General features: G+C 34.6%; 1 protein-coding gene across 1 annotated transcript in view; it reads right to left on the bottom strand.

The window, feature by feature from the left end:
- Positions 1-573: 573 nt before the first annotated feature.
- The window catches only part of LOC149789816 (uncharacterized), a 147,000-nt gene continuing 134,069 nt past the window's right edge, over positions 574-13,504 (bottom strand). Inside the window, exons 19-20 of the mRNA XM_089971812.1 lie at positions 9,270-9,288; positions 574-2,620 (exon numbers count right to left, since the gene is read on the bottom strand). Of these exons, the coding sequence (XP_089827938.1) occupies positions 1,962-2,620; positions 9,270-9,288 (678 nt within the window). The 3' untranslated portion in view covers positions 574-1,961. The remainder of the gene's footprint in view (positions 2,621-9,269; positions 9,289-13,504) is intronic.

Here is a 13,504-nt window from a genome sequence, read left to right on the forward strand (position 1 = left end):
AGGTCTTTTAGAAATTTTCATAATTAACATGGTCCAGGTCTTTTAGAAATTTTCATAATTAACATGGTCTAGTCTTTTAGAAATTTTCATAATTAACGTGGTCCAGGTCTTTTAGAAATTTTCATAATTAACATGGTCCAGGTCTTTTAGAAATTTTCATAATTAACATGGTCCAGGTCTTTCAGAAGTTTTCATAATTAACATAGTCCATGTCTTTAGAAATATTCATAATTAGCATGGTCCACATCTTTTAGAAATTTTCATAATTAAGATTGTCCAGGTCTTTCAGAAATTTTCATAATTAACATGGTCCAGGTCTTTTAGAAATTTTCATAATTAACATGGTTCAGGACTTTCAGAAATTTTCATAATTAACATCGTCCAGGTCTTTTAGAAATTTTCATAATTAACATGGTCCAGGTCTTTTAGAAGTTTTCATAATTAACATAGTCTATGTCTTTTAGAAATATTCATAATTAGCATGGTCCACATCTTTTAGAAATTCTTCATAATTAACATGGTCCAGGTCTTTTAGAAATTTTTTTATAATTAACACGGTCCAGGTCTTTTAGAAATTTTCATAATTAACATTTTCCAGGTCTTTTAAAAGTTTTCATAATTAATATGGTTCAGGTCTTTTAGAAATTTTCATAATTAACATCGTCCAGGTCTTTTAGAATTTTTCATAATCCAGGTCTTTTAGAAATTTTCATTATTAACATTGTCCAGGTCTTTTAGAAATTTTCATAATCCAGGTCTTTTTGAAATTTTCATAATTAACATGGTACATGGCTTTTAGAAATTTTCATAATTAACATCGTCCGGGTCTTTTAGAAATTTTCATAATTAACATGGTACAGGGCTCTTAGAAATTTTTATAATTAACATCGTCCAGGTCTTTTGGAAATTTTCATAATTAACGTGTTACAGATCTTTTAGAAATTTTCATAATTAACACGGTTCAGGGCTTGTGCATATTTTAATAAATGAAATGGTCCTAGACTGGTGGACATTTTCATACATTTGTCTGATGTCTGAATCTGTCCATATAATGCATGAAAATGTGTATGAATAATTCTCATGAGTTAAATTGATTCAACATTTTTTTGCAAATTTCCAAGAATGGTATTTTTAAGTATTCGAATGTATAATATTCTTGTCCTGAGATGTTCGTTTAAATACTGGTGAACATGCAATTTTAATATTCACTGTCCTGAGATGTTCCTTCACTTACTAGTAAGTACACATTTTTAATATTTACTGTCAAGTACTGTCAATCCTGTGATTGTACTATTTCCTCTCTTGGGATGTTCCTTCAAGCACTGGTAAGCATATGTGTGTTCAATATTCACTAGCTCGAGATGTTCTTCTGAGTACAAGTAAGGACAAATATGTTTATTATTCGCTGTCCTGTTATGTTTTTTTGAGTACACATGAGGACATGTATGTTTAAGATTCACTGGCCTGAAATGTTTTTCTGAGTACATGTAAGGACATGTATGATTAATATTCACTGTCCTGAAATGTTCTTCAGAGTACATGTAAGGACATGTATGTTTAATATTCAGCCCTGAAACGTTCATTTAAGTACTGGTTAGATTTAGAGATTGTTTCTTCAGCTGAAAGGCAGGTATATTGCCAACTTTCTTATCAGAACTTTGTTTCAATCATGTGCATATTATGATTTAATTTCCAGAGATGTATTTCAGTCTCAAAATCAAAATTTAGCAATGTCTACAGAGTCATCTTAAATAATGCTGATGCTTACCAACAGGTCATTCCACATGAATATAATAATAAAAACCACACAATTACAGTCATATGGCTGATCAACCTGTGATGTTTAGTTTTTCTTGCATATTCCAAGATGTCTGGCAGCAAATATTTATGTAAGACCATTGCAATCTGTTGAGAGTCATTAAGACAACACTGTTCTCATTTTCTTATACTGCAATATCTTTTCATCCCTCACTTTCATTAGGTGGCTTCTTTGATTCAAGGGCATCTACCCTAGTTATCAGAGCCTGTAATGTGCCACCAAATGTGTCTATCCTGCTAAACCATGCCTTAAGTATATCAAGGTAGGATCCAGCAGGTATCGCTGAAACCTGAGTGCGCTGAATTTCTAGCAGTATTTCATTCTCAAAATTGGGGTCCCCACATTGCTGACTGAGGGTAGTCAATGTAGAGCTGATGGTGTTCCAACAAGTCTGGTAGTCATGGGCATTCATCTTGCATGACTTAGCATGACCATACAATTTGTTCCTTTCTTCTCGTAGAGCTTGTATCATGTTCTTTTCCTGTTGACTCAGGGAAGATACAATGTTATTAAAGAGAGCTGAGAGCAGGGTAATGTCATATTCTTCCAGGTTTGTATTACCTCCCTTTGGTGGGAACATGATGTCCATTTGGGAAATGTTTAAGACCTTTCTTTTAAGAAGGTTGTTGATGGTGTTCATGTTGTTGGCAAGATACTGGTCCAGAGAATTAGTAGGAGTGACAGTGTGATGACTCATAAGGTGTCTTAAGACCTGTGATCCCACATCTACCAGCAGATACGCAATGCGCATGAACCTATCTGTGTCACTTGGTGATAAAACTGGCAATGGACAAGCAGAAGCTGAAAGACAAGAGATGTTTTACAGAGACGTCAGCACACAGAAAAACAACAACATCATTAACATTATGTTATATATTTAACCAGTTTCCAACAGCCCTCTATGTATGCAGATGTACAGCATAGTTGACATCAGAGATTAGAATTCAATGGGTCTCAAAAGACCCAGAACTTTGTTTAATGCAAACAGTATTGAATTAAACTCACTGCGCAAAGCTATTCTTTTCTAATGTGACTTGTCACAAACATGACCTAATGACCGCTGACCTTTAGGTCCCTGAATCTAGAGGGTAATTTATTACCCGAAGTGCCGGCAATCTGTAAAGTTTGCTCAAAGAACTTACTCTTGATTGAACAATGCTCAGCAAATCCCATTTGTTTCTTTAGTAATGACCTTGACATTTGACCCCAAATCAATAAGCCTTTTCCATACCTTGTGTGCAAGCCTTCCACACATGTTGGTCAAAGTAAATGATATATATGTTGTTATGCAAAATCATTCCTCTTCTTTCAATCAGGGTGATTCTGATGTTTATTCTATATCACAAAATACATTGGCATCTTAACTGCACAAGAGGGGCCCCAAGTAGCTGAGTGGTCTAACGCGCTCACCGTTACGGATCACTGCCATCTCACCTCTGTCTGCATGGGTTCGAGTCTCGGATTCGGCTAATGTGGGTATGTGAGAAAGCTTGCTAGTAGCTTCTCATGGGTCAGTGGTTCTTTCCGGGGTTTTCCCAGGTTCTTCCTCCACCATTAACACTGGTCGCCAAGTATAGCCTATCGTGTGCTGCAAAATGGCGTTAAACCCTACAACAACAACTGTACAATATGCAAGTCATCCACAACCTGGGTTAAATTGAATGGCTGGGAACACAAGCCCTTATACAGAATCCTTTTTCATCTTGCCATCAATGACACTGACCTTTGACCTTTTGACTGCATATTATTAGACTTATTTCTTATGCCAAGAGCAAACCATCCACAATGCTAAGCTGAGGTTAAACGTTTTATAGAAATAGTGTTGTATGGAAACCAATCTCTTCAGTAACATTATATTTGATCTTTGGACACAAAAAAATCAAGTCTTCTTCCTACCCGAAGTGCAAGCCATCCACAAATATTTGGTGTGTGATGTTAATGCAAAGAAAGTATATTTTATTTCATTTCCAGTTACCTATTGCCTCTGAATTTTCCTCCTTCACCATAAAACTCAATAGTCTTCGTCCTTACCCAAACTACATATTATCACAAAAATTTGGTGGAGAACTTAAGTTATTGAACATAAATAAAATTGGCAGCACATTGACAGACAGATGAATTATCCTGATCATAACATAACAATCTCTTCATAATAGTGGCAGTATACAAATTTAACACATACATATATGCATGCATGCATGTACATGCATACACATACTCAGTGGGCATTATGCCAGACTTAAGGGTGCAGGTGCAAATCCTACCAATAGACCAGCATGGGTCAGCTACATGGTGTGTCATTTGGCAAGGTACTTTACCCCAACTGCATTATTACTAAATGACATACTTGTATTGCTGTGCTGTAAATAATCAAATCAAACTAAAATAAACATACATAAAATTTCTGAAATTATGTCATACTGTTCATGAGCTTTATGAACAAAGCAGAATTTTTGGGGGGACTGAAAAATATCATGACATCTAGAGAGATACATCTCATGATACAAATGACACTATTTATATAAATATGTGTACAGCGGAAAACAAAATTTAATTACAGTGTGGATTGAACTCCTTGCTTCTGTCTAAGCAATTAGCCATCATTACACTTTATAAGAACATGAACAAAGTTTGATTGTTAATGTCAATCTAATTATACAACATAATTAACAGTAATGTTTTAAAATAAAATACAAATCTGTGGCCCATTAGTTCTATCATCAGCCCACAACAACTGTGCAAAAGGGCAAGATGAAAATAATGGTTTTAAGATTATTTTAGAAAAAAATATCAATGATGTTATGAGGATAGTGGCAGTGTGTGCATGACCAGAATGCTGAATCTATATTAACTAGCAATGACGTTATGAGGATAGTGGCAGTGTGTGCATGACCATAATACTGACTTTAAATCTGACAAATTACATTAATTTATGTTGGGGTTTACGCCAAGACAAGGAAATCCCAGTTAATGGGTTACGTTATTGTCTCCCCATGAGGTTATAATGAGAAAAATAATGTAACCCTACGACTGAGATTTTCTTGTCTTGGTACTAACACCAACATAGAATACCTTTCTCACCCAATTTTGTCCAATTAAATTAAAATAACCCTGTACTTTTGCGATTTAGTTAACAGATTCCAAACACGCTATTCACCACGTACTATTATTGAATCTCATTATTTATAAAGGTCATAGGATTTGTACTCTTTAATGAAATCCGAATACCTATTTAAGTAGAATCTGACTATATATGCCATTCTTAGAAAAGCAAGAATATAAATTAAATAAAGAAAAAAGTAATAATTGTTCGGTGTTGGCAGTATTGTGCACCAAGCCTCTCAATCCATGTGCTGTTGTTGTTCAAAATACAGAACTGCATATTTAAACCAATATATTAATGAGGGCAATGGGTAACAACGACAACAATAATAACAATAGTAATAATAATAAAAATAACAACAACAATAATAATAATAATAACAACAATAATATTAATATTGCTAATAACAATAATAATAATAGTAGCAATATTAATGATAACAATAATAATAATAATAATAGTAATAATAATTATAATAATAATAACTGTACTTGGCAAACTCAACAAAAAGTAATGAAGTCAATTAATTTTAAAGGATAAGCTCAAAATTATTTCTTTCTAAAATATTATGTATAAAATGGTTACGTAAATGTGTCTGGTGAATTCTACATTTTAAGAAATACCTAAATGTGTCTGCTGTATTCTACATTTTAAGAAATACCTAAATGTGTCTCGTGTATTTTACATTTTAAGAAATACCTAAATGTGTCTGGTGTATTTTACATTTTAAGAAATACCTAAATGTGTCTGGTGTATACTACATTTTAAGAAATACATAAATGTGTCTGGTGTATACTACATTTTAAGAAATACCTAAATGTGTCTGGTGAATTCTACATTTTAAGAAATACTTAAATGTGTCTGGTGTATAGTACATTTTAAGAAATACCTAAATGTGTCTGGTGAATTCTACATTTTAAGAAATACTTAAATGTGTCTGGTGTATTCTCCATTTTAAGAAATACCTAAATGTGTCTGGTGTATTCTACATTTCAAGAAATACTTAAATGTGTCTGGTGTATTTTACATTTTAAGAAATGCCTAAATGTGTCTGGTGTATTTTACATTTTAAGAAATACCTAAATGTGTCTGGTGTATTTTACATTTTAAGAAATACCTAAATGTGTCTGGTGTATTCTACATTTTAAGAAATACCTAAATGTGTCTGGTGTATTCTACATTTTAAGAAATACCTAAATGTGTCTGGGTATTCTACATTTTAAGAAATAACAGAATATAGAGACACAATTCTGTCCCTTGGGTCACACATGGATTATATAGAACTAATATGACTTTGGTCACACACAGATGATATAAAACCAATCTGTCCCTTGGGTCACACACCAGTTATACAGAACCAGTCTGTCCCTTGAGTCTCACACCGATTATACAGAACCAGTCTGTCCCTTGGGTAACACACAGATTACATAGAGCCAGTCTGCCCCTTGGGTCACAAATTGATTATATTGAACTAGTATGACCTTGGTCACACACGGATGATATAAAAACAATTTGTACCCTGGGTCACACCTATTATATAGAACCAATCTGTCCCTTGGTCACAAACATTATGTAGAACCAATCTGTCCCCTGAATGACACATATAGAACCATTCTGATCATTGGGTCACACACTGACGTTATAGAACTAGATGTCCTTTGGGTCACACATTGATGATATAGTATGTCCCCTGGGTCACACACCAATTATACAGAACCAATCTGTCTCTTGGATCACACACCAATTATATAGAACCAATCTGTCCCTTGGGTAACACACATATTATATAAAACCAGTGTGTCCCTTGGGACACACACTGATTATATAGAACTAGTATGACCTTAGTCACACATGGATGATATAAAACCAATCTGTCCCTTGGTCACATATTATGTAGAACCAATCTGTCCTTTGGTCACACATATCATTTTGAAGCAATCTGTCCCTTGAATGACACATATATAGAACCAATCTGACCATCAGGTCACACACTGATGATATAGAACTAGTATGACCTTTGGGTCACACACCAAGTATAAAACTAATATATCCCTTGGGCCATACATAGATTAGATAGAACCAATCTGTCCCTTGGGTCAGACACACATTATGTAGAATCAGTCTGTCCCTTGGGTCACACACTGATACTATATAACTAGTATGTTTCTTTGGTCACACACTGATTATATAAGTATTACAGAACTAATGTTTCCCTTGGGTCACACACATATTATATAGAACCAATCTGTCCCAAGGTCAAACATAATATATTGAAGCAATCTGTCTCTTGAGTGGCACAGATTATTCAGAAACAATCTGTTCCTTGGGTCACACAGATTGTACAGAATCACTCTGTCCTTTGGGCGATCACTCACCGATTATGTAGTACCAATCTCACGACTAGGTCACACACAGAGTTTTCAGATTATGCCCTGTGTTAAATGTATCTTCTAGCTATATGAAATCAGTTTTGACAACATGAAACCTCTTATTCATTGTTGTACAAGTCAAATTAAAGTAAAAGTAAAGATTATCCATACATGAGCAAATAGCCAAGTGATATTTTCAATAGACTATTATGATTCAATAGCCAGAGAGAGTTGTTCCCTCTTTGATTTCACATTTTTGTCATATTACTCTCACCTACATCAATAAGAAGACAAAGGTAATTGTTATATCTGTCCAGGCAAATAATACAATTTGACGGAGTTACAGAAAGAACTTAAAATACGAACTCTTAATATCTTGTCAGAAAACAAGAATCTCGCATGGTTCTGTGCTAGCTTGCCTTACTAACATATCTGTATTTGGACAAACAATCAGGACTAATATAATTAATGGTATGGGGAATTTCATCCATATTTTTGTTTTTGAAAGTTTTAAAAAAAAGTTTGAAGAACATTCTATTTTAGTATCTTCAACCATCCATGAAACTTTCTGGTAACATATCAAAGTAACCTGTATGAAATTAAAACCCATTCAATGTCAGAATAGTTTCTGTTAATGGGGCTGCAGACTTGTTATCCAATGGTCAGTGGTTTTGTGACACAAGTTAAGAATGGGTTTTGTTTTAAGTAATGCTTGCCAAATGTTTAAGGTTGGAAGTGATTTGTACCAAGATACTTATCACAAAACACGGTACAAGTTGGATCAGTTAGCTTTTGAGAATAAATCCAAAATATCGAATGTTGAATGACAGATGACTCTTGGATGAACAACATATGAAGGTCCATACTAAGTTGAAATCAATAACCATAATTCTACCATAAGAGTATTAGCCAGGAACAAAATCAGGTAATCATTGTTATTCTTTAAATATCAATGATCTTGACATTTTTACCTCTTTTGTCCTGGAGTCAAGCTTCCTTGCAACACTAAGTGAAAGCCCGACACAAAGTCTGTTAACCGTTTGTATTATTTCAACCACATTGACACTGACCGTTGAAATCGGTTTTAGTTCTCCTTTCCCAAGGACAAGCTACACTGACCATTGAAATCAGTTTTAATTCTCCTTCCCCTAGTGCAAGCTACACTGACCATTGAAATCAGTTTGAATTCTCCATCCCCTAGTACTGGATAAACTGGTAGCTCTAGCATACATGCCAACCCTTAGAAAGGATGTGCTCGACATAAGTGCAGTGTTACTCTACTCTCATATTCTTCTTTTAAATTTTTTAAAGCACCACTGAATTTTCTTTTCTATGATGTGACATGTTTTAAAGTTGAAGAAATATCCCTCTCCTCTTATATTCTTCAGTCAGATAGCATCCATAAATTACACCGATAAAGCTTGGTTCACTTAAAATCTGGCACAATTTCTTTTTTAAAAAATAGACAAGTGTGCTACACAATCCTCTTCATAAAAATAATGAATTTGTCAGTTTCATATTGAATAAACCCATCTGTTATGTTGGAAATGTGTAATGTACAGTTTTTATAAATAGAAAATAAGAGAAGTACATGCTTTAGTCTTTCACAGCAGTCTTCTTTCTTTTCAGTAGTTACCAAAATTATATAATGTGATGGATTAAGGAGACGACAATAAAAAGACAAAACAGGCTTTCATTGCCATATTGCTTGTTTGTAACAAAAACAGCCCACAGTCCATAAACAGGTGAGTATAAGACATGTATAATTGGACGTTAAGTTGCAGGTAGATGACTAAATTATTTGTAAATGAAACTGGAAACAGACAAAAATAACATCTTAACATAGTACAAGTCAAATTATGGCATATAAAAGTTGTATGAAGTTTAACGTGCAAAATAGAAATAATTCTCATAGATCACAGAAAGAATTGATTTAGTAAGGCATGCAAATTTTACAATGAGATTAATATATACTTACATCCATCCTCGGAATGTTCCTGAAAAAATGAGTAAAGAAACATTTTAAAGGTCATTATTCATTCATGATATCTTGAGATATTTACATAAAACACATTTAAATATTTTCTGCTAACTTAGGTTGGAACAAGGATTTATTTACCCTTGATACCTGTGTATCAAAGTGATGTAATCCCTGCACTTTAGTTGGATCAGGATTTATCTACCCTTGATACCTGTGTATCAAAGTGATGTAATCCCTGCACTTTAGTTGGAGCAGGATTTATCTACCCTTGATACCTGTGTATCAAAGTGATGTAATCCATGCACATTAGTTGGAGCAGGATTTACATACCCTGATGGCTGTGTGGAAATGATGTAATCCCTGCACTTTAGTTGGAACAGGGTTTACCTACCCTGATGGCTGTGTGGAAATGATGTAATCCCTGCACTTTAGTTGAACACGATTCACCTACCCTTGATACCTGTGTATCAAAGTGACATAATCCCTGCACTTTAGTTGGAGCAGGATTTATCTACCCTTGATACCTGTGTATCAAAGTGATGTAATCCCTTCACTTTAGTTGAAGCAGGATTTATCTACCCTTGATACCTGTGTATCAAAGTGATGTAATCCCTGCACTTTAGTTCGATCAGGATTTACCTACCCTGATGGCTGGGTGGAAATGATTTAATCCCTGCAGAAATAAACTTGCTGAGATTGTGATAGATCTCAAAGCACCTTGCCATAGTTTTGAAAGAGAAAATGGAGCATATGCAACACTGGCATGACAAAATTAGTATTTAACACTACCAGTCCAGTGATGACAAGTAAATCCACATGATGCATATTTCCTGACCTATCATGTAAATCAGAAAGTAAAACTTGTATCTGATTTTGCTTAGACTTATATCCTCTTTCAAAAAGCAGAAGATAGTTAATTTCATTTCAAACACTGCACAAACTCCATTATTTTCTGGGCTAATTTTGTGTAGTCATGCATTTTGATAGAAGTATTCATATTTGGGATATAAATCATCACAAAGAACTACCGGTACTGTTAAAGTCACCACATGGAATACAATAAGCTAACTTCCTCACTTTTTTAAAGTGGAAATTTACCATCCACATGCTGACAAGCTCCAGATATTTAAAGGAATTTTATGAACTTTAAGACTGCAAAATTTACCAAAATGTCTAAACACATTTTTTTCAATAACTACAATGATGACATTTAATTCAATAACTACAATGGTGACATTTAATTCAATAAATACAATGGTGGCATTTAATTCAATAACTACAATGATGGCATTTAACTGAAATGACTAGAAGCTCAACAAGTGGTTAGATTGTCCAACTTGGATGTGGGAGGTCATCAGTTTGAACCCCGGTCAAGTCATACCAAATATGTATAAAAATGGTACTAGCAGGTGCCACACTAGGCACTCAGCATCAAAAGGTCAGTGTTATGACCAGTTTGCCTGGTGAGAGGATAATGTGACTGAGTGGGTCATGAAGCCCCATTGCTAGACATCAATATAAATTGCCACACTGCAGACATCATAGCAATATTACTGATGTATTGCTGAGGTTAAAAAGCCAAATCGCAAACATAAACTCAACATTTTTCCATCTCTACCATGTTCAAATTGAGATTGTATAATTTTACGTACATCCAAGACATTTATGTGCATGCTGTACCATGTCCAAATTGAGACTGTATCATTTCATGTACATCCAAGACAGCTATGTGCATGCTGTACCATATTCAAATTGAGAACATATCATTTCATGTACATCCAAGACAGCTATGTGCATGCTGTACCATGTTCAAATTGAGACCATATCATTTCATGTACATCCAAGACAGCTATGTGCATGCTGTACCATGTTCAAATTGAGACTATCATTTCATGTACATCCAAAACAGCTATGTGCATGCTGTACCATGTTCAAATTGAGACCATATCATTTCATGTACGTCCAAGACAGCTATGTGCATGCTGTACCATGTTCAAATTGAGACTATATCATTTCATGTACATCCAAGACAGCTATGTGCATGCTGTACCATGTTCAAATTGAGACCATATCATTTCATGTACATCCAAGACAACTATGTGCATGCTGTACCATGTTCAAATTGAGACCATATCATTTCATGTACGTCCAAGATCTTTTATTACAACAGGTTTCATTTATAAAGACCGCTCCGGTGGCCTAGTGGTTAGAGTGTCTGCTTTGGATGCAAGATGCCATTTGATCCACAGCTGAGTCATACCAAAGACTTACAAAAATGGTACTAACAGCGGCCTAGCTTGGCACTCAGCATTAAGAAGTTAGTGTTAGGACTGGTTGGCCTGGTGATAGGATCATGTGACTGAGTGGGACACCATGCTGCATGTCTGCAGCATGATGCCCCAGTGCTGGACATCACTTTAAACTGCCAAACTGCAGTCATCATAGAGATATGACTGAATTTTTTTTAAAGCTATGTTAAAAGAATCCAAATCCAAATCCATTTGTAACACATTTCTTTGCTGAATATATCAGCCAATGTAAGTAAATCATACTTGTGATTACAGGCACTTTGAGTTTTTCTCTTACTCTTACATACATGTGAATGGTGAATTTGTTTTATAACAGATCCAGTGCTAATGCTTGAACATTCACATGGGATGTTTTTATAGGATCTTAGATTTACAATGACAAAAAAACAATGCAACAAACTTGAAACAGCATTTATTTTTCTTTTGAAACAAAGCATTCTATATACTGATCTAAGGCTGATAACTAACACTGTTTGAAGGTAAATACTGTAGCTTAAAGAACATTTATTTTATCAGCATTGTCATACTAACACATTATTTGAAGGTAAGAACATCTGATCATCATTATCATACCAAGACACTGTTTGGAGGTAAATACTGTAGCTTAAAGAAAATGTTATTAGCATTGGCAACAAATGAACATGATGCATAATGCTGTATAATGTGCTCTAATAATTCTCATTAACTTGTGATCTTTCCATAACGAGGTCACAATGGATGTGAAAATCAAGGGTAGATGTTAATAGAAAAATGTTAAACAATACTCTCAAAGGGACTGATTCTCTAATGGGCAAAAGGATTTCCAGGAATTCAAGATAACTAATATTACAGACATATTGGATATCAGATTGCAACACTTTTCATTTTGAACAAAGTAGACTTATCAAGAGTTCTTTGGTCAAAAGCCAATATAGAAATTATCTGTTCAGAGAGAAATGTGACAAGATTTGAAAGACAGCTGTTATGACAGTCAAACTAGATGTACAACTGGTACCAGTTTCATTTAGGATTAACAAAGCATCATGAGAAGTCTATTGACATAAGCCCCATGATGATATAGCTGTCTGTGTCAAAAGCTCCATGATGATATAGCTGTCCATGTGTCAAAAGCCAATGTCATATAAATGATCCATTCAGACAGAGTTATGACAGTCAAACTAGACGTACCACTGATACCAGTTTAATTTACGATCAACTAAGCATCATAAGTGTATTGGCATAAGCCCCGTGATGCTATAGCTGTCCATGTTTCAAAAGCCAATGTCATATACATTATCCATAAGTCCCATGATGATATAGCTGTCCATGTGTCAAAAGTCAATTTCATATAAATGATCCATTAGCCCTATGATGATATACCTGTCCATGTGTCAAAAGCAAATTACATAGAAATGATCCATTAGCCCCATGATTATATAGCTGTCCATGTGTCAAAATCCAATGTAACAGAAATAATCCATAAGCCCTATTATGATATAGCTGTCAATGTGTCAAAATCCAATGTCATAGAAATGATCCATAAGCCCCATTATGATATAGCCATCCATGTGTCAAAAGCCAATGTCATGAAAATTATCCATAAGCCCCATTATGATATAGCCGTCAATATGTCAAAAAGCAAATGTCATGGAAATGATCCATTAGCCCCATTATATAGATGTCAATGTATCAAAATCCAATGTCATGGAAATGATCCATTAGCCCCATTATGATAATAGCCGTCCATGTGTCAAATTCCAATGTCATGGCAATGATCCATTAGCCCCATTATGATATAGCTGTCCATGTGTCAAAATCCAATGTCATGGAAGTGATCCAGTAGCCCCATTATGATATAGCTGTCCATGTGTCAAAATACAATGTCATGGAAATGATCCATTAGCCCCATTATGATATAGCTGTCCAGGTGTCAAAAGCCCCATG

Source organism: Sinohyriopsis cumingii, chromosome 10 (genome assembly GCF_028554795.1).
Source record: "Sinohyriopsis cumingii isolate HCF-2022 chromosome 10, ASM2855479v2, whole genome shotgun sequence".
Taxonomy (NCBI): Eukaryota; Metazoa; Mollusca; class Bivalvia; order Unionida; family Unionidae; genus Sinohyriopsis; species Sinohyriopsis cumingii.